The sequence below is a fragment of the Macrobrachium nipponense genome, chromosome 5 (genome assembly GCF_015104395.2).
Source record: "Macrobrachium nipponense isolate FS-2020 chromosome 5, ASM1510439v2, whole genome shotgun sequence".
In the NCBI taxonomy this organism is placed as follows: domain Eukaryota; kingdom Metazoa; phylum Arthropoda; class Malacostraca; order Decapoda; family Palaemonidae; genus Macrobrachium; species Macrobrachium nipponense.
The window spans coordinates 60,890,990-60,918,939 of NC_061107.1; the positions used below are offsets into that span (position 1 = coordinate 60,890,990).

Here is a 27,950-nt window from a genome sequence, read left to right on the forward strand (position 1 = left end):
TTTGGGCAAGAGAGTTAGGTATCTTCTTGACGGGATTTTTGTTGAGTATATATGGGGTGATGATGAGTGTAGGGAATGTGCCATATGAGTGTGTGAAAACCAGGATTGTGGAACAGGCAAAGAGGATAAGGAGTAGCATTAGGTATAGGAAAAAGCATGATTTTGAAGAGGCAAGAATGAATGTTGGTGAGTCGTTGTCATGTATGTCTGTAGGTTAGAAACATTAGCCAGGAAAAAGTTTGGGGACAAAGGGATAAATGAGTGTAAAGAGGTAGTGAGGAAGTTGTTGGCAACTGTGCCTAAGAGTGTGTATGAGTTTATAAGTCTGAAACGTAAGGAGAAAATGCAATGGATGAATGAAAGATTGACATGGAACGACATTTTAGAAATAGTAGATGATTATGGGTTAGATAGGTGTATGAAAGAGAGTAGAATTGTTAGTGTTAGGACTGAAGTAGCTGAGGTTATACCAGAGTTTAAAGGCTATAGGGAGGCAGTTTTAGAGGGGCCAAGGCAAATGACAGAGCGAATGGTTGATAGGAGCGTTAGAACAAGTAACGTGAGTGTAGTTAGCCATAACAGAGACAAGAGTGCGAGTGTTGGAAGAATAGGGTCAGTTAGTTGTGAGCGAGAGCAGCAGTGTTACAGATGTGGTAAGCTAGGACACAAGAAGAATGAGTGTTGGTGGGCGTTAGGGGCGTGCTTTGGTTGTAGGCAAACGGGGCATTTAGTGAGCGAGTGTAAGAAAGACAGGGATATTAAATATTACAGGTGTGGACAGGTAGGGCACACAGCTAGTGGTACCCGTATGAACATAGTTTGCGGCAACTGCAGGAAGAACAGGCATTATGCTAGTATGTGTAAGGAACAACAAGCGAAATGTGTTGAGTGTGGAATGGAAAGTCATGTAGCAAGAGTGTATACGTGAAAGAGGATGATTCAGGTTGGGAATTCAGGAAACTAGGAGTTAAGGGGGTTCAGTTGGGTGGGTCCTCTAGTGTGTGGATGAGTGAGTACTTGAAGTAAATAAACATGAGCCGAGTGTCAGTGAACAAATGGGTCTGGGAGATCAACAGTTAAGTGTTAGTTGAGTATGGAAGAAAGTGGAAGAAGGGAAAGAAAGGGAAAAGCAAGGACTGTATGACAGAGAGTTAGTGGTACCATAAAAAAGGTCGATAAAGCGTGTGGTACAGATGACTCTGAGGGAATAAATTATACGTAGTATAGCGTGTGTGGGTTTGAATTGTCAGGGTTTAGTGAGATTTGAGCAGGAAGGGAATCAAGTTGTGAGGACATGGTTGGCAGTATGAGTCTCTTCAGGAGTTTGGTAGGAGTGTACATGAGGTAAGCGATTTGGTGGCAAAGTTACAAGAAATATTAGGACAAGAACTGGAAGATATAGATGAAGTAGTGTGCAGGATTTGGGAGGATAGTAGTGAAGGAAATGGTAAGGGGAGTCTGACTGGAAGTGGTCTGGGAGAAGTGGATGGCGGTGTAAATGAAAATGTGAGTGAGGGCTCTCAAACAAGATCCAGAGGGCCTGCCTCCAAGCATCCTTGGGTGTTGCGAAAGGTGATTTAGTGTGGATGATGCAAGTGTAAGGAGACGTTGTCAAATGTAACGGGGAGGAAATATGGAGGAGTTATGGGAGTTCCATTTGACAACATCCTTGAGGATTGAGAGAGAGAGAGAGAGAGAGAGAGAGAGAGAGAGAGAGAGAGAGAGAGAGAGAGAGAGAGAGAGAGAGAGAGAGAGGTGAATGTAAGAAGTGTTAGGTTGTTTGTGTTCGTGTGAATGGATAGTTAGCAAGTGAATTGATCGTTCGGCGAGGGGTGGTTGTGTCTGTTGGGTTGGTCACAAGTCTGTATTTTGAGGGAGTCTGTAATGAGAAATTGTGAAGGGCAGACATTTGGGCAGTGGTCTTGGCAGTATTGTTGGTCAGTTGTGTTGTGTTTTCAGGGTTATTTCGAGTTGTTTGTGCTGTGTTTGATGGTTGTTGTGCTTATGTGTTGGGAGATTGTTGAGCTTGTGAGTTTCTGTGAGTTGTTATAGTTGAGGGTTGTTGGTGATATGGAGTGGGGTTGTTGGTGAGCTGTTGTGGTTTCTTGGTGCTGTTGTTGTGGCTGTAGTCCTTGGTTGTTGCTGTGGTAGTAGGCCTTCTTTGTCTGTTGTGTTGTTGAGTTGTGGTTGTAGTCCTTGTTTGTTTGTTGTGGGGTTGTGGTTCTTGGGTGTTTTGTTGTTGAGTTGTGGGGTTGTGGTCCTTGGTTGCTTGTCGTGCTGTTGTTGTGTTGTGTGGTTGTGGTTCTTGGTTGTTGTCGTTGTTGTTGTTGAGTTGTGTGGTTATGGTTCTTTGTTGTTGGTTGTGTGTTGGTTTGTGGCGGTTGTTGGTGTCTCAGTGACCTTGTCCAGCGGACAGCACAGCATAGCCCTGAGTATCTGGAGTTGGGGTGAGTACATGTGTTTGTGTTTTTCGTTCTGTGTGTAGGTAAGTCAATTGTCCTGCTTTTTTCTGTACCGTGAAGACAAAAGCGTGGCTGAGGGTGAGTTTGGCAGCCTGATTGGTTAAATTTATGTGGGGGGTTCTTGCCCGTTTGTTTTTTTAGCTTGTGAACCTGCCACAGTAGTGCTGGCAGAGAGACAAAACATGTGAATGTCTTGCCCTTTCTCTTGCCCTGTGCCTGAACTGGAATAGTGAGAGGTCTCTTCATCAGCAGCTTGAGATGCTACGATTTGTTAGAAACATGAGCACTCAGAGTGACTCGTGAACGAGCACCCGACACAGCACCCGTCTAGAGGTGGAACCCCTAGAATGCTGACAGGAATCCGAAGCTTGTGCTCCCAGAGCTCCCAAAACACAAAACCCAGGAGCATGCAAATTGGTTCCCAACACCAAAGGTTGGGAAGAGCCAACAAGAGATCCCACTGCCTCCTCAGGGGGCTGTCTGAGGAGGCAGCCCCTTAGAAAACCTGCAGGATTTTTTTTTTTTTTTTTGGGGGGGGGCAGCCTTCCTCTTCTTTGGCCAAAGGGGGCCTTATCTGGTTTCCTGGGACATTCTTGAGCCTCAGAAAAAGAAGATAAGGACAGTAGGGGATGACGTTTCTTCCACAGAGCTTCTCCTACAGGATGGTGGTTAGGAAACAACACTAGCAGTGGCAGGAGTCCCAGGTCAGCTGGGGCCAGAGGCACACTAAAAACTGTCCAGTGACTGATTGCAGGGCAACAGTAGCAATCTAACAGAAGACACAGCAGAACTACACACAGGAGGTGCCACAGCATACTAGAGTGTGATAGGTACACTCCCAAAGGTTAGGATAACCAACACAGTGAGCTATCCAACCATCTACTGCCGTGTCCTATGACTGCTCACTGTAAACCTGAGGGAAAAAAATAACTAATAAAAAGAGACTCTTCTAGATCCTAAGGGCACTGCCCTTAGAAGCATGAGGAAACCCTTGAGAATAAGTCACCCAATCGCCAACACCAACACCCCCCCTCCTTGCCCGACAAGTGAGCAAAGAGGGCGAAGAGGATACCTCTCCCAAAGAGCAGTGCAAGAGGAAGAGGAACATCGCCAAATAATTATTAATAAATATTCTGTTGGGAAAAACTCTATTGCGAGAGTATTTATAATGTTCTAAGAGGTCCACAATAATAAAAAATGTTGCGAGTTCATGTATAATTTAAAAACTTTTTACATAGCTTTCAAACCCTTCCCTGGGTTCATCTTCAGTCTAAAGATGAACCCAGGGAAGGGTTTGAAAGCTTTGTAAAATGTTTTTAAATTATACACGAATTTGCAACATTTTTTATTATTGTGGACCTCTTAGAACAATAACTATACTGCCACGTCCTTAAAACGAAATCACATGTGTATGTGACAGACCCCACGACAGGCTGGGGAAAGGCAGCCTTTATCACAAATCGTGGGTTTGTATATTAATAAATATCAAACACAGTATTATTCAAAACAGGCAGTTCCCGGTTATCGGTGGGGTGCTGATAAGCAAAAACCACCATTGACTGAAACTCAGCAATTTGTGGCGCTTATGTCGCCAAGTTTCGGTTAATGGCACTACTGTTAGATACATACAGTGATCCCTCATTTACTGCGGTTAATGGGGACCGGAACCCCGCACGAAAGGTGAAAATCCGCAAAGTAGGATTGGCCCCCTAGGAATTTCCACGTATGTATGTGTGGGTACCAGAATGTTTAAAATATGTATATTTATACTATATATATATATATTACTTAAATCTATTCAATGATAAAACCTTAATATTATAGATTCACTCACTCACATATATTTTACTTAAATCTATTTAATCATAAAACCTTAATATACATTCTCTCTCTCTCTCTCTCTCTCTCTCTCTCTCTCTCTCTCTCTCTCTCTCTCTCTCTCTCTCTCTCTCTCATACGATACGTATTATGGTGTTCTACACTCACCAATGACAGCAGTATCCTGAGACTTGACTCCAGTAATGACGACGACGACGATGAAAATGACGATGACAATGACGATGACGACAACAGACCTGTGCAGTTCGATGAATGTGATGATGAATGATGATGATGATGGTGTTGCTGCGCAGGTATAATGAGGCCTTTAAATCAGTTCAAGAAGCACCTCATCGTCAGATATTGGCACTGGATCGTCAACATTTGCTTCTGAGAGAGGCAAAGAGGCTGGTGGTGGCAGAGAAGAGGCTCCCACTCCACTCATAGAGGCTTCAGGTTCACTCGGAGGTTCTTCTGCTGGAGGCGCTGATGGTGTGCCTTGGAGAAGAACATGGTGATGGGTAGTTGTTGTCATTGTTTTTTCTTTTGCTGCAAAATGCCCTTGTACAAGGACATAAACCCATCAACATCATTGCTAAACTCGACAGCTCGAACCATATTATCGTCTATGTCTTGGGCAAATCGTTCCAGCAAGAATTTATGGTCTCAGTTTTCATGTCCTTCAATGCTTGCTGGATATGATATTGGTCAAGCATGACACAATGTCGTAGTTACGCCAGTACTTTTACAAGGTGAAGCCTTAGTTGTCGTTGTCAACTGCCACGGTGAGGCCCTCCATCGTGGAACAAGTGTAGAGTGCCTTAAAGGCACGAATGACACCTTGATCCATCGGCTAAATTAGAGATGTGGTGTTAGGGGCAGAAACTCGATCTGAACCCCATCATATTGCAGGTCTGTTGCATGGCATCCTGCACAGTCCATCAAAAGAAGGACCTTAAAAGGGAGGCCCTTCTGAGCCACATACAGCTTCACCTGGGGAATGAAGCAATGGAGGAACCATTCGAGGGTCAGGGCTTTCGTTATCCAGGGCTTAGAGTTATGCATCCAATACACCGGGAGCAGAGCCTTACTTTCATTTTTTAAGGCCTGTGGATTTTTGGCCTTATAAATAAAGCCTGGCTCAAGCATAAACCCTGCAGCATTGCCACACTTGATGAGAGTGACATGGTCCTTGTGGGTCTTGAAGCCTGGCCTCTTCACTTCATCCTTGAAGAGGAATGTACGAGAAGGCATCCTCTTCCAAAAGAGGCCTGTCTCGTCCATGTTAAAAACTTGCTCAGGGAGGTAGCCACCATCACTGATGAGCTTCAGAAACTCATCCTCCAAGTAACAACAAGCAGCATTGGTGCCAGCAGAGGCAGCCTCACCATACTAAGGCACGCTTTTGAGGCCGCATCTCTTTTGAAATTTATCGAAGCAGCCTTTGCTGGCTGTAAAGCCTCACCCTCGAGGAGGCAAATCAATCATGGCAGAGATAGTAATGGCTTGAGGTTCGTCAGGATCATCTTCAGTGGCTTCTTCAGCATCTCCATTGTCGTCGTCATCGGGCAAGGTTTGATCATAGAGAGATTTGGCCTTTGTCCTGATCATATTAGTGTCCAAACTCACTTTTTTTTCCTGCAATCAGCAACCCCACAAGGCTACTGCAGCTTCCATTTTCACAATTCTCTTATTAGGCAGAGTTACCACCCGTTTCGCTTCTTTACTGAAGCTTATTGCAGCAGTTTTGTGGATATTAGCTTCGTCTTTTTTCATGTAGCACACTATTGATTCATTCACTGCATAATGGCGTGCCACCGCGGCATAACTTCTGCCCTGTTCTAACATATCTAAAAGTTAGACCTTTTCACTGATGATCATCATCTTCCTCTTCCTCTTGGGCTCATTAGAGGAATCTTTCGCAGGGGCACGGTGCTTAGGAGGCATTGTAAGGGTTAACGAAAAGTTAATTTCGAACACAACACTAAGATACGCGAGACACTTGACAGCGTGAACGAGAGTGGCGAGATACAACAAGGGAAAAAGCTGGGAGAGAATGCGATGATGCGCAGCCAATCAGCTCATGGGATACATCCACTCGTGCTTTTATTCGTCGATCTCGCACCGGGAACCAATCACGTAATGCACGTCTGAGTGCCCGTGGGTAAGTACAAAGCCTCTGAGAAAGCTTCTCTTTGTCTGGCATCCTGGGAATCCGTTTCTCTTGTGCATCATGATGAAACAACGCTGCTTTCCACAATATAGCTGCTGATATAGCGGTATTTTTTATTTTTATTTTTCGATGAGTATTTTTGAAAAATCAGCGTTGCACTGAGGCCATGAAACTTGAACCGTGAAATGGCGAGGGATTACTGTATATAAAAACAATAACAGAAAAGATCCCACCGGAAAAAGCAAGTTCAATGACAGTCAGGCAAGAGCTCACAAAAACACGTCTTCATCACATGACAGCTGAGAGCAAAGTAGAACGTTTACATCCTGGTAGGCGGGTCTCCCCGTCCACCAGAAGGTAGTTACTGCCTATCCACCTTGTTCAAAAGTTTTAACGGCTGATTTCCAGCTTCACCATAAGCAATTCCTATTGTAAAGGACCGAGGGTTTGTATATTGTATAGGAATAAATATAATTTTCATATAAGTAACTTACCAAGTAACTACATAGCTAAATCCCACATTGACAGGAAGTGGGATACATGGACATGTTCTACTCAAAAACATTCAGTAAGGAGAAGAATCTGAAATAGAAAGGTAGCTAGTCAACATCCTTAAGGGGACCGTCCGCTATGAAGGATGACATGTCAACTTGAAAAAATAAAAAATCGAGTTATTACTTGTATCTATGCAGAAACATGCCGTGCATGCTTTCCAGAAGTTTCAGCCAATTATTTTCACAAATAATGAAGATATAGAGTTTTAAATGATGACGTCATCGTAACTGCGTTGTCTGTATGACTTGAGTTTGACAGAATCGTTTTTGCGTGTTTATTTTTGCATATATACAGCGATTTTTTAAGATTTTTTTCGAAATTCTCATACATCTGGTAGCAATGAAAGGTACTGTGACACTGGGTGAGAAGCGAGCTGCTCAGAGCGGTTATTTATAGGCGAGACTCGGAGAATGACTCAGTTACGCCACAGACGTCAAAGCAGTTACACGCACGTAGGCACTTGCGTTTGGTTACTAGCTATTTACGTTGTTTTTATAACTTCTTAGTGAACTTATAGCAATGCCGAAGTTACCTAAGATCAAGAAGGCTACTCAGCAACTATGGCTAGCAAAATTAGTGAAGGCCAGGAGTGTGCTGAAAGAAAAACACGAAAATTAATTGTTTTCAGCTGCCCTCATTCTCATGTCTCGCCGTCAACATCATTATCTGGTGTCACGCTGAGGGTATTAACACCACTTTTAGGGGTAGGACCACGATCCTTGATGTAGAAATCAACAATAAGAGTACAAATAAAGTAATTATAATAATGTTGTTTTGACTTTTATAAGAAAAAAGCGAAAATTTACATAGCAAATCTTTGGGAGCTCATAACTCAAAAACATACTTATGTGCATGTCGGTAACCATTACTCGGTTATTTATTATCCAATTTTAGAGAGAAAGATATCATTGGAAAGAGGAATAAAAATCCCATAATTCTGTGTGACAGAATTTTGATATCTTTTTTCTTTTTTTTAGAATTTTTTGGTCTAGACTAAAAAAAAAAAAAAAAAATTCATAAAAAATAAAAATTAAAAAATCAAAATTCTGTGACAGAATTGTTCTGTATATAAAGAAGTTTTTTTGGTATGATTTTCAATACAACTGATGTCATATTAGCGGAGAAAACTACCAATTTTTTTTTTTTTAATCATGATTTTTGCTAATAAAACGAAAAGTTTTTGATCAAATGACTTGAAATTTTTATATGATGAGGTATTATATATATCTAAAACATATATGAAAATTATGTATATTGCGTAATAAATAAAAAAATAGACATCATAGCGGACGGTCCCCTTAAACAAGGTGAGGAGATAGGGAACTAAAAGAGTTTCTCCCTATCCTTCATCACCTAATACCAGCCAGCCATGGCCAAAGGCGCTAACGTAATGCAGTTACTATACAGTCTCCACATCACATAAATAATGGGTGGTGAGCACTGATTTTGACTTCCAGTAAGTTGACTGAAGGATTGTTTGTTTGTTTGTATGGTGATTTTACCTTGCATGGAACCAGTGGTTGTTCAACAACAGGACCAACAGCTTTACGTGACTTCCGAACCACCTCGAGAGTGAACTTTTATCACCAGAAATACACATCTCTCACCCCTCAATGGAATGCCCGAGAATTGGACTCACAGCCATCGAGGTGGCAAGTCAAGACCATACCGATCACACCACTGACGCTCTTACTGAAGGATCGTGGGGAGTGGTAAGTTCTTCGTTAAAACTAACGAAGTGGTGACAGCCCTTAGAGATCATCCTCTTGAATCTTCAAGTATGACTCAGTAATAACACTCCTTAAAAAGAAAGCTAGGGTGTTCTTAGATAACAGACGTAACGGGTTCCTCAAAGAACACCACAAATTCTGAGAGGGGCCTCTGATCCTCTTGGCTTTATCCAAGTAAAGTTTAAGTGCTCTAACTGGGCAAAAAGCTCTCACTTCGTCGGCTAGCCCTAGGATATAAAAGGGATTTTGACGAAGGAAAAATCTATTTCTGGGCAAGGCCCGTGTCGCCCAGTGAAATGTCCCTTTAGCGCACATTTCTTAGGTAAATTATTGCTAACATACCAGAGAAAAAAGCTAATATGGAAATGCCAGAATATTCTGGCTCGCTCACCTTATTTAAAGGTGTCGGTATGGTTTCTGGGGCGAGTGAAACCACTACCAGAAGTCCTTTGCCATTTAGATTCATCCTCCTTCAAAATCCCTCTACTGAAGAGGAGCGGACCTAAGGCCCACTCCTTGCTACAGTTACGGCTAGCGCCTCTGACGTCATTCCTGTAGATAGCACCCAAGCTTGGGCCAAAGGGGGGGGTATAACAGAAGGGTGGGATTTCACTGGGCGACACGGGCCCTTGCCCAGAAATAGATTTTTCCTTCGTCAAAATCCCTTTTCTGGGCTCAGCCCATGTCGCTACATGAAATAGTACCAGAGAAATGGTCACATCCACATGATCATCTTAGGCAAGACGCAAACTGTCCCGCTAGGGGCGTTGGATGAGCTACACAACTTGTTGGACAGCCACCACCAGACCCAAGGAAAAAAATGTCTAAGGACCTTTGGGCAACATCCTTCAGGAACCAGCTTTCAAAATCCTATGAACAAACTAGTTCTTCTTAAAAGCCAAAGAGGAACCCGATCCTCTGATGTCATGCACCTGCACATGAACAGTATTCGTGACAGAACTTGAAGGTGAGTAGTATGCCTGTTTAATCATCTCACAAAGCCAGAATGAGATAGTATTCTTGGACACTTCTTTCTTGGTTCAGCCCGCGTTAACAAAAAAACTACCACACCTACTATGAGATTCACAGCCAGTGCCCCGGTGTTTTTCAGGAATAAAATTTTATCAACGTACCTGACAAAGATGACACTTTGTCACAGGGTATCTTACATCCCTACCTAATTTCTGGGTTCGACCTGTGTCTGCTAGTGAAAAATCCCTGTAGCTCATTTTTCAAGTATAAATAAACTCTAGATATACCAGAGAAAAGCTAGCATGTTATGCTGAAGTTACTACCCTCAGCGCGAGCACCCTGAAGGGTGTAGGTATAAGTAAGGGGCAACGTGGAAACCACAATTCACAGGACCTCTGCCACTTAGAAGATTCCCTCTCCAAAATCCCCCTTCGCGGTGGGAGCCGTCACAACGAACCCCACCGCAATCTCCTCTCGCTACTACTACTAATACCCACGCGGTCCTTTCATTCCTGTACTAGAGATTGTGTGTGCTACACGCGTTTTCGCTGCTCCAGGATTATCTCTCTCTTTAAGTGAAAATGGCTACATCGCAACTTCCTTCTGCACCAAAGGTGAGTACCCCAATTTGTGCTCGTAACTTGTATAATCGGAATGCTTTACTAATTGCCTCGGCCCCTCAGAAAAAGTATTGTGGGCGCCGCCGGCTGAACCGCCATTTTCGGAGCATCAATGCAACGCGAATGAATTTCACACACTAATCTACCGAAACTATAAAGATAGGCTATAACATTTAAGTTGGTTTCATTGTATTATACTAAGAATAGGGAAGGAGTGGCCCTCATCCACCCGTGAATTCGTTGGGCTTTAAAGAGTAGTTATCTAACGTACACTTTAACAATAGATTTTCCTCCCACGGCTCATGGGCGGACGGGCGTCAGTCCCAGCAAGAATTACAGTGATACTTTTAGATTAAGGATAGCCTAGACTATTTAGTAGGTTGTTATTTGGTATTTTAAGAGGCTGGTTGAGTTGCCCTCCCCTTCCCCTCCCCTCATAGCCAAACTAGCCTAGGCTAGGCTTGGTGAGGTAGCCTAGAGGTTTCTTCCTGATACCCTGTACACAATTGGACCTACCTCCTGGCCGGTCTAGACCGAAAAGTTCGGTTTAGTTGAAGTTTTCCCACCCTGCCGGTCTACGTCGAAGATTTTGACCTAGTAGGTCTGGTCGAGGAACATCGTCCATCTTAGTAGGTCAAGGGTGGCCATTGGCCTACCCTGCCCAGTACGGCAGTAGTCTGGAACACCCATAACAGACCCAGTTGGGAAACCGCTTCTCACTTCTTTACCTAATTCCCTGGCAACTCTTCCATTGTGCCTCCTTATGTATAATCATATATTATGTGTATTAGTAATCCTTGTATAAACCGGTCTGGTATGCCTGGCCTACCTGGCATAGCCTCCTGATCGGGTGTGACCACTACCAACCGCGACGGGCCACGGCCAGTCAGCGAGTCTCCGATAAGAGAGCTAGGCTATATGGCCTAGGTACAGGACCATCTCTGATCGGGTGGGTGACCAGGCGATCATGACCGGCCACACATTAACCACCCCCCTCCCCTTGGGAAGGGGGAGAGTAGGGTTATTGCTGTTAAATATAGAGTTACCCATTATGCTCCGGTAAGTGGCTCCGCCGACTTTCAGCGGTCCAGTACCGCATCAGTTGATCGGAGCAACTCCGGATGCTATATAAAATAGCTCCGTCGCTGGACGTTTTCATTTCTCCTGTCTCTCTTTCACTCTGGTAACGATTCGGGCATGGGAAGGAACAGCCTCCCTATAATAATAGAGGGCGGAGTCAGAGGAATAATTCTTTCTGGCCCACTGCTCCAGCCCCTCCCTTCCGGCAAAGTAGAGGACAGTGGAGTCAATTCCTTTAGTAAGCGGAGCTTCGGGGACTGCTCTACACACAGCTCTGGTCCCGTAAGGAACTGGTTGAGCGTGATTTACCTTCGCACTCGCTGTTGAAACACTACTCGGTGTTGCCGAAGCTCAATTCCGTTCCTTTCCAAGCGCCAGCGAGGAAGAATAATAAATCAAGGTTCGACTACGGTACAGTGGGCCCCCCCTTTTTCGCGTTCTCCAGATTCGCGGACTCACACATTCGCGGACATCTCTCGGGAACGTTCCCCCGCATTATTCGCGGAAAATTCGCGCATTCGCGGTATTTTTCTATGAGAAATATCCACAAATTCCTGGTTTTTTTGATCAATTTCATCATAAAATGAACTTTTTGTGATAAAACTATTAAAAAAACCAAGTATGAAAATTTTTAGTGGTTTTTCTTGAGTTTTAACTAACAAAATAGCCTGATTTTAGCGTTTTTATAGGGGTTCCAAACATTCGCGGGTTCTAACTATTCACGGGGGGGTCTGGTACGCATCCCCCGCTAATACGGAGCAAAATTAGGGGTTTGGGGGGAGAAGAATCCTCCCTCCCCTTCCGGCATAGGCGGACTTCAGATATACAACAACGAACCTGACCATTCTTCAAGGACGAAATTGGAATTAGGCTAATACACCCAAAGAAAAGGATACTTTATTCTTTGTAGTTAGTTGTTTTGGCTAAAGGTTAAGTTTAAACCTGCTTAAATTAAAGTGCATGCGCTCTCCAGAGTTATCTCCGCTACCGAAGTTCAGTGCTCATAAATACATTCCATTACAGATGGTTCATTGTCAGGCGGAGGGGTGCCATGCTTCGTTGGGCAATTCTTATGGCCACGTAGTTTGTTGCTCCCATGCTAACTGCGCGGTGCAATTAGACAACTACGTGGTCTGGCACCCGATGCTTGCACTGTGTGCTATGACATGGTGTCGATCATGTCTAATGACCAGGTTAGTGATGCATCACATCATAGGGTTACATGCTGGATATAATGACTTATCAGGCTGCATATAATGACTTAACAAGTTAATATAGTATTCCCTTTCCAAATGAAACATTAATTAGAGTTTTCTTAGCAGGCGGACCCGGCCGCATACCACGGGGCTAGAGTAGCCCTCAGGAAGTGGGTTGGGAGGTTTGGATATTGCCGAACCCCTCATAGAAGCCATCCGAGTGGCTACGATGCCAGGCCCTGATGACCAGGAAGATCTGATGGAAGAGGTGGCGGCCATCGACATCAATTCAGTACCGATGGTCATGGACGAACAGGTAGGTGGGGAGGTAAGTGAGACGAGTCTCATATTAAGCCCTACTCATTCTTCTTCCTCTTCCTTCCAGGGCTTCTCTAAGCCCACCCCCAAATATGGAGGATTGCTTTCTGTCGCTCCCAAGATAAAGTCTGAAAACCTAAGACTTTAAAGAAGGTTACCAGACCAGCTCCGCCAGCGGCGACGGAGTTGTCCTCGGCCCCCCAGCCGTCGACATCTGCCGATCCATCGCCTGCTGCCAGGAACCCTTCCCCTCCCATGGGGACAGGTGTCTTACCAACTGTTCCTAAGGCGGCAGAGTCTGCGTTCGACCTGGAGACCTTCACTAACCTTCTACTGACGAAGGTTAATGGTGTAATCGACCAGAGGCTTGAGGCGATGAGATTCGCCTCGGCCCCGGACACCTCCGGCCAAGCTTTTAAGTCATTGAAGGAAAGAATCAAGCTTCTGGAAGATATTGCCCACCGCACTTCTCCACTCCGGGGCTCCGGCGCTATCCATGATGGTGACGGACGCGTCAAAACTACCACAGTTTGACAAGGAGAATCCATGGAGACTGGCACTGCATGCCCCGTTCTCGGACGGGAAACTAACAATTGAAGGATTTGGAACCCGCCCGATCGAAGATTTTGAACTCTTTCTGCCAGGGCTCCAGTTCCCGTTCCCCGGATTTGTTAGGTTAGTCCAGCATCCGCTAGTTAGGGTAGATAAAGTCACTAAGGAAACAGTAATCTTCCCGAGGGAGCAGGCCTAAGCTGCTTGGGTCCGTTCCCTCTCCGATTGGGGTTGCGTCAACACTAAATTGACGCCGCATAAGGGCAACTACACGATATTCGTGACCCCGGACGACATTCCGTCACCTTGCACTTCTAAGGTAGTGGAGTTGACGCTGCAAGCAGCGACGGAGGATAAGCCCATGCCAGTTTTAAGAGAAACAGAGGCTACCTCTCTTCTCTTACCCACTGGATTGGAAATTTGGAAGGACGCTCCGGCCACTTTTACCACTGGTAAGCTTGACCCGGATTGCGCCTCCGACCTCTTCTATGAGAAGCTGCCTAGAATTCCAGATTACTTAGTGAAGGCGGAGTTTGAAGCTAAGACCAGACTGGCAAGATCTATCAACTCCGTCACAGCGGCGGAGCTGGTAACCTCCACCTATGTTGAAGAACAAGTCTTCAGGGTCCTGACGAAAGCGCTTTTGCAGACTTTCCAGGCCAACCTGTACGACTTTGCTGTGGCAAGACGAGCTTGCAGAAAGCACGTCGTGGCAGGTGCCTCGATTAAACAAGAGCCAAACAGGCTCATAAGATCGTCAATTTGGGGAGAGAACCTCTTCCCCAAGGAAGAGGTTAATAACATCCTCCGTGAGGCATCCAGGGCTAACCAGAGCCTTAGGGTTCGTTGGGGTCTCCCCTTCAAGCGCCAGTTTGAAGGGTCCGGACAACAGCCCAGAACCAAGAAGAAGGCAAGGAGATATAATCCTTACCAGACAGCTCGGCCACAAGCATTCATGCAAGCAGTGCCAGTAACGCAAATGGGCAAGCCATCTACATCTAAGGCGCTCCCCCAACAACAGTTTGTCTTGGTACAAACTCCTACAGCCCCTCAGCCCTCTACCTCGACGGCTGTAGTTACTTCCCCAGCCTTCAACACAGCTTATGAAGTGAAAGATCTCTTTCGTTCATATAGCAGCCACGCCAGAAGTAGCCGGGCCAGAGGTGGTTCCCGGCTACGAGGTGGAGCAAGAGGCAGGGGCTTGCGGGGAGGTAGAGGCGTCAGACCTGCTTCCAACCAGTGAGGGTCCGCAGGTAGGAGGGAGGTTGTATCTTTTTCGGGACCGATGAACCTTCAGTCCATGGGCCACAGTATAGTCTCGAAAGGTCTGGGTTGGAAATGGGAGAAAAGGCCTCCCCCACCAATCAGATTCCATCAAAAACCTACGGCGGACCTTATGGACTATAACAAAGATATCCTCCAGAAAAGGGCAATAAAAAAGGTGAGACACTTAAGATTTCAAGGACGGTTGTTCAGTGTCCCAAAGAAGGACTCAAACAAAAAGAGAGTGATTCTGGACTTGTCCTGTCTCAACTCTTACATTCACTGCGACAAGTTCCATATACTGACGATCTCGCAGGTACGCTTCCCCCGTGGGGCCATCACCACCTCTATAGATCTTACAGACGCCTACTATCATGTTCCAATAGCCAGGAACTTTTCCCCGTACCTAGGCTTCAAACTAGGGAAACAGGCCTACTCGTTCAGAGTCATGCCCTTCAGGCTCAACATTGCACCCAGGGTATTCACCAAACTGGGGGAGACGATAGTTCAGGAACTAAGAAAGAGAGGCATCCTGCTAGTAGCCTACCTAGACGACTGGTTGGTTTGGGCAGCCAGCGTGGCAGAATGCCACAAGTCAACATCCAAGGTGCTGGAATTCCTAGGGTTCCAGATAAACAGGGAGAAATCCAGGTTGACCCCAGCTTCCCACTTTCAATGGCTAGGAATTCAATTGGACCTGAACAAACGCGAGCTGTCTCTCCCGCCCAAGAAGGCCAAAGAAATAGCGAAGGCTACGAAGCACTTTCTCAGGAACAAACAAGCTTTTCGGCGAACCCAAGAGAGGATCCTAGGCTCACTTCAGTTCACGTCAGTAACAGACGTCCTGCTAAAAGCCAGAATGAAGGACATCAATCAAGTCTGGAAAACAAGAGCCAACAGCAAACTCAGAGACAGGGTTTCAGTAATTCCTCCTATTCTAAAAAAGAATCGGAACCTGTCCAAGTCAGTGCCTCTGCAGTTCCCCAGACGCATCTCTGAGCGGCTGGGGAGGATATTCGCCCCACAAGAAAATACAAGGAACATGGTCAGAAACATTCCGCCAATTCCACATCAACATCCTAGAAGCAATGGCAGTCTTCTTGACCCTAAAACGGCTGTCTCCGGCCAAGAAGGCTCACATAAGGATAGTCTCGGACAGTCTCATAGTGGTACATTGTATAAACATAAGAGGCTCCAGGTCCAGCAAATTGAACCATGTACTGATAGCAATATTCTTGTTGGCGGAGAAGAATCACTGGCATTTGTCAGCAGTTCATCTAGCAGGAGTGAGAAACGTTGTTGCAGACTCACTTTCCAGGACAACTCCTCTGGAATCGGAATGGTCCCTGGACAACAAGTCATTCAAGTAGATTGCCGATCAGATCCCAGATCTTCAGGTGGATCTCTTTGCCACGGAAGCCAACCACAAGCTACCTTGCTACGTGGCTCCCAACCTAGACACTCGACCCTTCGCCACCGACGCGATGTCTCTAGATTGGAACAACTAGTGGAGGATTTACCTCTTTCCGCCAGTGAACCTTCTGTTGAAGGTATTGCACAAGCTGAGATCCTTCAAGGGCCAGATAGCACTAGTAGCACCCAACTGGCCAAAGAGCAACTGGTATCCACTCCTCCTAGAACTGAAACTCAAGCCCAAGCGGATCCCGTGCCCAAAACTGACACAGGTAGTACAAACTCAGACTGTCAGCTTCCTCAAGGATTCTGGATGCCCTAACTTTATGGACTTCATGAAGTTTGCGGCACAGAAGGATGCAAGCATAGATCCATATAACATCCTATTCATAGAGTCAGATAAGAGGGAGTCCACAATTAGACTATGATTCAGCAGTAAAGAAACTAGCCAAGTTTCTAAAGGACTCTGAGGCTCACGAAATGACCACAAATCTGGCAATCTCTTTCTTTAGATCCCTATTTGAGAGAGGTCTAGCCGCCATTACCATTACTACGGTAAAATCAGCCTTAAGAAAAATTTTCCAAATAGGCTTTAATATTAACCTATCGGACACATACTTTTCCTCTATCCCAAGGGCATGTGCCTGTTTAAGACCGGTAAACCGTCCTCAGACGGTTTCTTGGTTTCTAAATGACGTTCTTAAATTAGCTTTAGATTCTAATAACGATTCATGTTCTTACTCAACCCTTCTTAGAAAGACTCTATTTTTAGTGGCCCTGGCATCAGGGCCCAGAATATCTGAACTATCGGCTCTCTCCAGAAACCCAGGCCATGTTGAGTTCCTCCTGTCAGGCAAAGTCCTGTTTTCACTGGACAGGCAGTTTCTGGCTAAAAACGAGGATCCACAGAATAGGTGGATGCCTTGGAAAATTCTTCCTCTCACGGAGGATAAGTCACTGTGTCCCAGCCATACTCTTAAGACCTTTGTAGCCAGTACTTCTCAAACGACTTCAGGTCCTCTTTTTATTAGAGAGAAAGGAGGTACAATCACTTTAAAAGGCATCAGGCAACAAATACTTTACTTCATTAAACAAGCCAATCCGGATTCTGTTCCACATGTTCATGACATCCGAGCAGTTGCCACCTCTATTAACTACTTCCAGAATATGAACTTTTTAAGTGCCACTATCTAAAGAACTTGGAGGCCCTTAAATTTCCAACAGTGGCGGCAGGAAGCAGTCTTACCCGAAGAAAGGGTTGACAAACTCTCTTAATTTCCCTTCTGTCAATTCTTATCCTAAAGGTGGGTACACACGTGCGAACCGAACCTTGTATTGTAACCGATTCTTGTAACAAAAACTCATGTGTGGCCGGTTCCTCGAACGCGAACCCCGAACCCGCGAGGTTCGAGGCTCCGTTCGACCTCCGTCCCGCCAATTGTCGGTTTTTGGGCCCCGAATCAAAGGGAGGTCTCTTTGAACGTTACGCCATGTGTGGACGGGACCTGTATTACACGCGTAACAACAGAGGTTGCTGAACTTGTTTACACCGACTATGAACAAGGCCGTCCATAGTAGAGTCCCTTATTTTGGTCAGTCAGTACGTATATGTCTACCATGGCTGAATGGAGTGAGGAAGAGGTCCTTCAATTTATTAGTTATTATGAAGAACAGACTTTACTGTGGCCAGAAAATTCTTGGAATCTCATGTCAGCGAGTAATTCCCGACCTCTGTATTCTACCCTTCTAGTATATAACCTTGATTGCCACCATCTTCTTTTATTTCGCTTCATCTTCGTTAAATAATGTATATAAATATACGCGGCAGCTGCTACTTGTATGGTGGCCATCATCGGTAAACAACCCGGACAGAGACTGACTGATGATCGCAGTGGATTGAAATGAAGTTACGTGCTTAACGTGGTTACGGTTCGTCCTCAACATTTTGACACCTTGTAACCGTATATGTGTAACTCAGTTACACATACAAGGTTCGGCTCTCACGTGTGTACCCACCTTAACACTCTCCTACCTACCTGACTCGGTCGTGCTCCCCACCAACCTCTTCCCTGGGCCGGGCTAGACCTGTATATTCCGCAACCGGAGCTTGTAAATAATGTTAATATTTAGTTGGTACAGCCACAGTGGCCTCAACAGATATTCTGTACATAACTGTCAAGTTTATTCAGATGCCTATGGTACATTACCATATTATATTGTTGTATTAATAGTTTTAAGTAGGTTAAGGTCCAAATTTATTAGCTTTTAAGTAATATTGCTCAGAAAACTTCAGTATTAAACAGTCTTATATTTGAACTTTACTCTGGGTTTTATTAACCCCTATAATATGAAGGTATCTGTTTAGCTTGGATGGAATTCTCTGTTATGTTTTCACCGGCAGACACAGGTCGAACCCAGAAAAGGGATTTTGACAAAGGAAAAATCTATTTCTGGGGGAAGACCTGTGTCGCCCGGTGAACCCAACCCTTTCCTTTTCCTTTTTACTTTCCCCACCCTGGCCAATCCAAGCTTGAAAGGCTATTCCAGGAATGAAAGGAGCGCGTGGGTATTAGTAGTAGTAGCGAGAGGAGATTGAGGTGGGGTTCGTTGTGACAGCTCCCACCGCGAAGGGGGATTTTGGAGAGAGAATCTTCTAAGTGGCAGAGGTCCTGTGAATTGTGGTTTCCACATCGGCCCTTACTTATACTGACACCCTTCGGGGTGCTCGCGCTGAGGGTAGTAACTTCAGCATAACATGCTAGCTTTTCTGTGGTATATCTAGAGTTTATTTATACTTGAAAAATAAGCTACAGGGATTTTTCACCGGGCGACACAGGTCCTCCCCCAGAAGTAGATTTTTCCATCGTCAAAATCCCTTTTTTGACTGTATTCTGTATTTGAAAGTTGCATAATTCTGGTAACTATAAGAGTAACACCGACTTCCTGTAGACATAGCCAGCAAACTCAGAGGAATGTCTTTCTAAAATATGATGATGTAACTTATGACGTCATTAACTTGCCTCCTTCTCAATGGATAACTGGCTATTTGGGAAAAAGTCTCCACCTCTGGCAACAATGAAATACAACCAAAACGCCTTGCTTACATTTTGTAGTAGTAGTAGTAGTAGTAGTAGTAGTAGTAGTAGTAGTAGTACTTAAGATTTATGCCATGAGGTCGAGTGCTAGAATTTTGGAAGAAAAGGGTTTCCACAAGTAATCTGAGAAATTACTTTCTATTACTATTTCTCCATTGAAAAATTATATAATTAAAAATCAATTAAAACAAAGTGGAGAAAACTTTGGCATTCGTCGTAACTCCTTTGATATTTTTCCTAATATGACAGTGACGATCATTGTAATAAATGGAGCATATATAATGATCTCTCTGCACCTTATGGAAGTCAACAAATGACAAAAACTTGGTAGCCTTGAATGTCCGGATGTACTCGTTACCCGAAAAATGGCCCGATTATTCATTTACCTGTTCAAGCTTACATAGGGTTTGCCACGGGCCTCCTCACTTCTAAACGATTGTGCAAGTCGAATCACAAAAGCTGTTCTGCAACCACGGGGACAGTGACTTATCAAAGCTGCCATTCTTGAAGCCTTGACAAGGTACGATATTCATTCAGAATTTCAGAGACAGCTGTTTGTCATCATCACCTTGTGGGAGGAGTCGGTTGTCATCTTATGTTTACGTCACATATAAATTTGAACCCATACATTGGAGCATTCCGCCACTGGCTTCGGCTGATTTATTTTGCTCTTATGAATATACGTTTTTCTAATATATGTAATAGAGAATGCTGCCGAAAATTAGGTAGGGATGTAAAGTATACTATGGTTACGTAATATCTTTGTCACATGCACAGAAAAAAAGTTATTCCGGAAAAACACCGGGACAAATTCTCTGAATTTCATAGTAGGCCTTAGATGAAGAGTCCTTTTTAGATAGCAACGGAGAGGTCCGACGGGACAAAGCAAAACCTCCTGCAAATTGCTGCCTACAAACTCATTCAGGAAGGGAATTGAAAATGAGGCAAATCTGTCACCATGTACTGAAGGATTCTGAGTCTTAGCCACGAATTTCCGGACAAATTCAAAGGCCACAGACCCCAACCCTTAGTGTGTTTAATATCTTAACTCAGGTCATGAGGTTTTCCTGCTCTATTCAAGGAAGCCAAGTCCAACAGGAAAACTGTCTTTAGAGTCAAATCCCTGTCTGACGGTCGATGCAGTAGCTCAAATAGAACTCAAGTGAGACTACTCAGGACCAGAGTAAGATCCCACCTCGGAGGCTTGAGCTCTCTTGGTGAACAGGATTGCTCGAAGCTCCTGAACAACATTGAGATCTCCCATGAAGAAGAGATGTCCATGCCTTTCAAGCACAGGACCAACCCCAAGACAGCCCTGTAGCCTTTGACAGCAGAGAAGGATAGACCTTTCTCGCTGCTGAAAGATAAAAAAATCTGCTATTTGCTGAACAGAAGTTCCGAGTGGAGAGAAACCCCGTTGATAACATCAATCAGTAGATGGTCCACTTGCTCTAGTAAACTGCTGATGAAGACCTCCTGAGGTAGCTGGACATCTGACCTGTTGCCTTGTGAGAAAAGCCTCTCACTCAGATGAGATACTTGATAGTTTCCATCCATGAAGAGATAGACACATTACTGACTGGTGGAACCTCTCCATATGAGGTTGGCAAGGAAGGTTGTGCCAAGGGGGAATCTCTCTTGGAACTGCTAACAGAAAAGACAGAAGGTCTAGGAACCACTCTGCCTGGGGTCAAAGAGGAGCCACTAAGGTCACCCTGAGATTCCTGGAACTAATTACTCTGTTCAGGACCTGATGGATCAAGCAGAACGGAGGGAAGGTGTACACCTCTAGATTGTCCTAAGGGTGCTGAAGAGTGTCCTCTGCCAAGGCAAAAGGATCCGGGACCACCAAGAAGTAGACCTCCAGCTTCCTGTTGAAGTGGGTGGCGAAGAGGTCTAACATGGGTCTTCCCCACAGGTGAAACAGCCTTTCGCTATGTCCTGATGCAAGGACCACTCTGTAGCCAGGACTTGACTCTGATGACTTAGCTTGTTGGCCACTACGTTCCCTCTGCCCAGAATGTATCTGGCCATGAGCTCTACCGAGTTGTTGATTGCCCATTGTTGCATCTCTGTCAACAAGTGGAGCTGGTGAGACCCCAGGCCCCCTGCTTCATCACAAAAGCCATCACAGTGCTAATGTCTGACATCAGAGCGGCTGAGTGACCTTCCACCCTCTCTTGGAACTCCCTGACCCAGGAAAGCTGTAATAAACTCCAACACATTGATGTGAAGAAGCTTGCCCTCTGCACTCCAGACACCCAAGACTAGGAGCTCTTCAAGATGAGCACCTCAACCTTCGGTGGAAGCATCCGAGAAAAGGAGAAGATCCAGAGCAGGCGAGTGTAAAGGGACACCCACCATAAAGTTCTGGTTGTCCAACCACCAATGTAGGTCTCTATTACCTCTCTCAATAGAGGTATCTGTTGCTGTGGGGAATCTCCCGCCAGAAACCAGAACTCCTTCGGTCTCTACTGCAGAAAGCGAATGTGGAAACGCCCATGAGGGACTAACTTTTTTAGGGATGTCATGATACCGAGGAGAACCTGCCACTATAGGAGCTGGCTGCTCGACCTAGCAAGGAAGGAGTGAGCCACCATCCTGGGCTTCTGCAATCTCTGGTCCAATGGAAAAACCCTCCACACTACCATATCTATTACCATACCCCGATGAAGAATCCTCTGGCTGGGAAGCAGATTGGACTGCTCCAGGTTTGCTACAAGCCAATGATTAAATATGTAAACATATGGCAATGTGATACGGCAAAATAAGTAAAAACTCATATACCATTTGATCTTACATATCATGCAATGCAACCCATCTTATATTTTGTGTGTCAAGTGAGTTGTCTTTTCAACAGTTAAGATAACATTAAGCTAACCTCTTTTCCTCAGTAATTGCATTCTATTGTTAAATAGATAAAAGTAAAAAATAATAATTGTCTAGACTGGCTGACTGTATGGAGGAGTTATGGAGTTCCATTTGACAACGTCTGTGTGTCTGTGTGTGTGAGAGAGAGAGAGAGAGAGTAATTGGTGGTTGGATGGTTAGCGACTGTATTGGCTGTTGGTGAGTTCTGGGTTGTCTGCTGTTGGAGTTTAGAGTTCTGTGTTTTGGAGTGAGTTTTTGGTCAGTCTTTGGCGAGAGCTGGTGATGATCAGTAGTGTTGGCAGCGGTCTGTGGAAAGTGTTGAGGGCATTGAAAGTCATTTGAGTAGTGTGTTATTGGTTTGTTGCTAATTGTTGTTGGGTTTGATATTAGTTGCTTAGAGTTGTGCCTGTGTTGGATTTGTTGTGCTTGTGAGTTTCTGTTGAGTTATATGTGAGTTGTTTTGGTTGTTGGGGGGCTGTTGTAGTTCCTTGGTGTGGTTGTGAGTTGTTGAGGGTTGTTGTTAGTGAGCTGTAGTGATTCCTCAGTGTTGTTAGTGGGTGTGTGTGTATTGCCTTTTTGTGTTGTTGTTTTTGTGTTGGTGATTGTGCAGTGGTCTTTTGTTGTGGTTGTATTCCTTGTTTGTTGTTGGGTTGTGATTGTTCCTTGGTTGTTTGTTGTGCTGTGCTTGTGTTCCTTGATTGTTGTTGTGGTCTTTGGGTGTTGTGTTGTTGGGTTGTGGTCCTTGGTTGTTGTGTTGTTGTTGAGTTGTGGGGTTGTGGTGTTGTGGTTCTTGGTTGCTGTCTTTGTTGTTGTTTATGTCTCAGCAACCTCGACCAGGGGACAGCACAGCATAGCCCTGAGAATCTGCAGTTGGGTGAGTACATGTGTTTGTGTTTTTTTGTTCAGTGTAGATAGGTCAATTGTCCTACATATTCCGTAGTGTAAAGAGGAAAGTGTGACAGGGTAAGTTGGGCAGCTGGATTGGTTAAGTTTATGTGGGGGGGATTTTGCCAGCTTGTTTTTTTAGCTTGTGATCCCGCCACAACTGAATTTAATTTTCAGTAGATTAACTGTACTAGGCTATACTTGTGGAGTGAATTTAATTTCTGGAAGATTTTACTATGCATGGCATTCAAACAAGATTACCAAATTTATGGCTTTTGTAATAATTAATAACTATCTCTTATAATTAACCACCACTTACTACATATATTGCATAATGACCACTGACCAAAGAACTTACATAAACGATTTCAAGTACGACAGAAACAAACAAATTGGGAAACAGCTGTTGAGCAAGTTTGAGGAATTTTATTTTAACATAAAGTATGTTAGTTTACCTTTGTATACTCATTATACATTTATGCACAAAAATAAAAATATTTCCAGTAATAATCTGTTTTTTTTAGCAATTAAAAAATTATTCTTTTAGTTATACCTGAGAATGTAAACATTAGCCTAGCCACTTTAAATGCATTTGGCGGATGATCAGTTTTTGTTTATTTTACATAACGATATAACATTATAATACAGTAGTACCTCGAGATACGAAAGGCTCAACTTACGAAAAACTAGAGATATGGAAGCTAACACGAAAAATTTTACGGCTCTACATACGAAAATTTTTCAAGATACAAAAGGTTGTTGCTGGAAAGTCCGAGATTCGCCCAGACCACCGATAACAATTTTGAAACTCGCGCCCCGCCAACTGAGTAGACTCGCCACCATCCTCCTGCCCTCCCATTGGTTCCTGATGCTAGTCACCGCCATGAGATCCTTCTCTCCTATTGGTCAGCATCCTTCCCATCATGCATCTTACTATGTAGCAGCGTGCCTCGGCCACTTGGTACCAGCATCGTTATCGTACGCATGCGGTATTCGTTCATTCTAACGATTTTGTTTATTAACATAAATTCATTAGTGATTTCGTTGCAGTATACATACTTCGTGTTGTGTGAGAACTTTACTCTACTTATACGTAAATTACGTACAGTATACACGTAGTCATGGGTCCCAAGAAAGTTGAAATTCACGGAAAGAAGAGAGTGCTCTCTTTGGAGACAAAGATGGAGATTATCAAGAAGTATGAAGCTGGTATGAGATTGAGTGTGATCGCCAAGGAATACGGCCGAAATCCGTCGACAATAGGCACCATCCTTAAGCAGAAGGATGTCATCAAAGCAGCTACACCTTCCAAGGGCGTCACTATTTTGTCCAGCAAGAGGACCCACGTGCACGATGAGATGGAATGGCTGCTTCTTGTCTGGATAAAAGACAAAGAAATCGCTGGCGATACGATAACGGAGACGGCAATCTGCCACAAGGCCAGCGCTATTTTCGGCGATTTGATTGCCCAGGCCGAAGATGACGGAGGAGAAGGGACATCAACGCCAACCCCAGAGTTCAAGGCTTCACATGGGTGGTTCGAGAAATTCCGTAAACAGACTGGTATCCTTTCGGTGGTGCGGCATGGGGGCTGCCAGCTCGGACACGAAAGCGGCCGAAGCCTTTAAAATGACGGTTGACGAGATGGTGACCAAGGAAGCCTACAGTTCTCAGCAAGTCTTCAACAGTGATGAGACTGGCCTTTTTTGGAAAAAAATGCCTCGTCGGACGTACATCACGCAGGAAGAGAAGAAGCTACCCAGGCATAAGCCTATGAAAGACAGGCTTACGCTCGCACTTTGTTCAAACGCCAGTGGGGATTGCAAGGTGAAGCCCCTACTGGTCTATCCTTCCGAGACTCCTTGAGCCTTCAAGGCCCACAAAGTGCTGAAGGAGAAGCTTCCAGTGATGTGGAGGGCTAATGCGAAAGCCTGTGTAACGAGGCTTTTGTTCACCGAGTGGGTAAATCTGTGTTTTGGCCCAACAGTGAAGAAATTCTTGGAAGAGAAGCGCCTCCCTCTGAAATGTCTGCTGGTGTTGGACAATGCCCCTCCCCACCCTCCAGGCCTTGAGGAAGATATCCTAGCGGAGTATTCCTTCATCAAGGTTCTTTATCTTCTGCCTAACACCACCCCTCTCCTCCAACCCATGGACCAGCAAGTGATATCGAACTTTAAGAAGCTGTATACGAAACATCTTTTCAAGAGATGTTTCGACATCACCGATACCACAAACCTCACCTTGCGTGAATTTTGGAAGGGGCATTTCGACATCATCATATGCATCCGACTCATCGACCAAGCTTGGCAGGAGGTTTCGAGGCGGACCTTGAATTCCTCTTGGAGGAAACTCTGGCCTGATGCCGTATCCGCCCCAGACTTCGTGGGATTCGACGTGGGCGAAGCTGGTGCTGCAGATTCAGAAACAGTTGACGATCCTGAATCTGTTTTGCAACCAGATCTTGACGAGATCGTTGCACTCGGCAAGTCCATGGGGCTGGTCGTTGACGAGAACAACATCAACGACCTTCTCAAGGAGCAACAAGAGGAGCTTACGACGGATGACCTGAAGGAGTTGGAGGCCATGCAACATAACGTCGTTCAAGAGGAGTTCTCTAGCAGCGGCGAGGAGGAGGAGGACAACCCTATGACAACGGCAGAAATTAAGGATGTTCTAGCCGCTTTTCATAAAGTACAATCATTTGTAGAAAAAAAGTCACCCCGAAAAGGCTCACACAGGTCGTATGCTTGCGCAGTTCAATGACGTTTGCCTGAGTCGTTTCAGGAACATTGTAAAAAGTAGGCAGATGCAATCTTCCTTGGATAGTTATTTTTTAAAGAGGCCTTTAGTATTAGCAGGAGTAAGCAAAAAGGAAGAACCAAGTTGAGTGGTGATGAAGTTGAAATTTTGTATATAAAAAAAAAAACTACTTAAAGTATAAAAAAGTAAAACAAAAATTTTTAAATAAAAAAAAAAGACAAAAAAAAATTTTATTTTAGTTTTTTGTAAAGTTAAGTGTTACAGTTTTGTTAATGTGTTTCGTAAAGTTAATTGTGTTTTGTAAATTTTAGTTTATGTATGTTTTCCTTACATTTTTTTATGTTTCGTAAAGTTAAGTGTACGTACGTGCGTACGTATCTGCCGTTTGTCCTCCTCCTCTGTCGTCACTTTCGGAGATAGCCTCACTCGAAAGGTAAGCTTCCACATTTTACTACATACGTACAGTATTTTTTGTATACCATGTACACTAATACTTTTATTTACAGGTAATTAGCAGTACGTTATTAAGTTAGGTATTGAATGGTCCAAATTGTTGTAGTATTTCATTGTTTATAGGTCAATTTAGCTTTATTATGAAATTTACTGGGGGTTTTTGGAGGGCTTGGAACGGATTAGACATTTTACAAGTAAAATGCAGTCCAAGATACGAAAAGCTCATGATACAAAGGCCGCCTCGGAACGGATTAATTTCGTATCTCGAGGTACCACTGTATAGTAATGACTCGGTAAGAAATCGTTTCATTTCCATTAATTTTACCTTAATACAGCTGTTGTTTATAAACATATTTAGTGTTTCTGGTGATCCAGTATTGACAAGGTAAGGTGAGAAAGAGTACGGAGTTGCCCTTGAACACCTGTAGATTTTGTAACCTGGCCTTATCTAGATTACATGTTCGAGACTCCTTATATCAGCTTAAAGACATTAAGAGAAAAACAATTGACAGCATTAAAATCAATGATGACCAAAGAAACCTTCATGAGGTGTTGCCTTCAAAATTAAGGCATATGCTGTAAGCAACATGTAGAGAAAGAGGATTGCAATCTCATTCAAATTAAAATACATGCTCATAATAGTACAACCTTAATATGAACAAGCAGTATATCATTTCAGTTTCCAGACTCTTTTGTCACTGAAAACTATAAGCTCTCACATAAGACATGAAGGCTTTATGTAGTAATACATTACCTCCAGGGCCTCGTTAAGGATGGTTTCCCTAGCAGATTGCTCCTTTTCCATTTTATCTTCTTTCATATCAATCATGAAGCTCAAAAGGCACCGAGATCTTTGACCTCCATCATACATCTCCTGGCACCAACTCTCTAAATTTCCAGCATTGCCTATATATCCATCATAATGCTGAACAACTCTGAAAAAAAAATACTTCAATTATTTCAAATATGATCGTCCAAGAATAAGATATAATTACATTATATTGTTCTTTTAAGCCTGTACAAAATTGCCATCTAAAAGTCTTACACACCAAAAAGGGATTTTGACGAAGGAAATCTATTTCTGGGGGAAGACCTGTTATATACCAGAGAAAAAGCTTACATGGTATGCGCGAGCACCCCGAAGGATGTTGGTATAAGTAAAGGAACGAAGTGGAAGCTACTATTCACAGATCCTCTGCCACTTAGAAGATTCCCTCTTCAAAATCCCTTTGCGGTGGGAGCCGTTCCGAGCGTCCCCCGCCTCACCCTCCACTTGCTACTACTACTAATACCCACGCTGCTAGCTCATTCCTGGAATATACCTCCAGGCTTGGATTGGCCAAGGGTGGGGGAAAATAAGGCGAAAGAGAAAAAGGGCTGGGTTCACCGGGCGACACAGGTCTTCCCCCAGAAATAGATTTTTCCTTCATCAAAATCCCTTTTCTGCATTCGACCTGTGTCTGCCGGTGAAAACATAAAAGAGAATTCCATCCAAGCCAAATAGAAATCAAACCAGTATATAAATGGAGGTTAATAAAAACCTAAGGTTTTCATTGAAATTGAATTTAATGTCTAAACTTAATATAGAAAATAAACTTATATACTACTTAAACTATGGCTTAAACTATGACTTAAGAGTAATATTTACAAGAACTGGTAATGCTAAAGTACATGGTACCTAAATTAACTGGACAGATATGTACAGATGGGACGTAAAACAATTATGGCTTTACA

General features: G+C 44.1%; 1 protein-coding gene across 1 annotated transcript in view; it reads right to left on the minus strand.

The window, feature by feature from the left end:
• The window catches only part of LOC135215796 (protein farnesyltransferase/geranylgeranyltransferase type-1 subunit alpha-like), a 101,407-nt gene that overhangs the window by 19,488 nt on the left and 53,969 nt on the right, over nt 1–27,950 (minus strand). Inside the window, exon 4 of the mRNA XM_064250747.1 lies at nt 26,971–27,151. Within this exon, the coding sequence (XP_064106817.1) occupies nt 26,971–27,151 (181 nt within the window). The remainder of the gene's footprint in view (nt 1–26,970; nt 27,152–27,950) is intronic.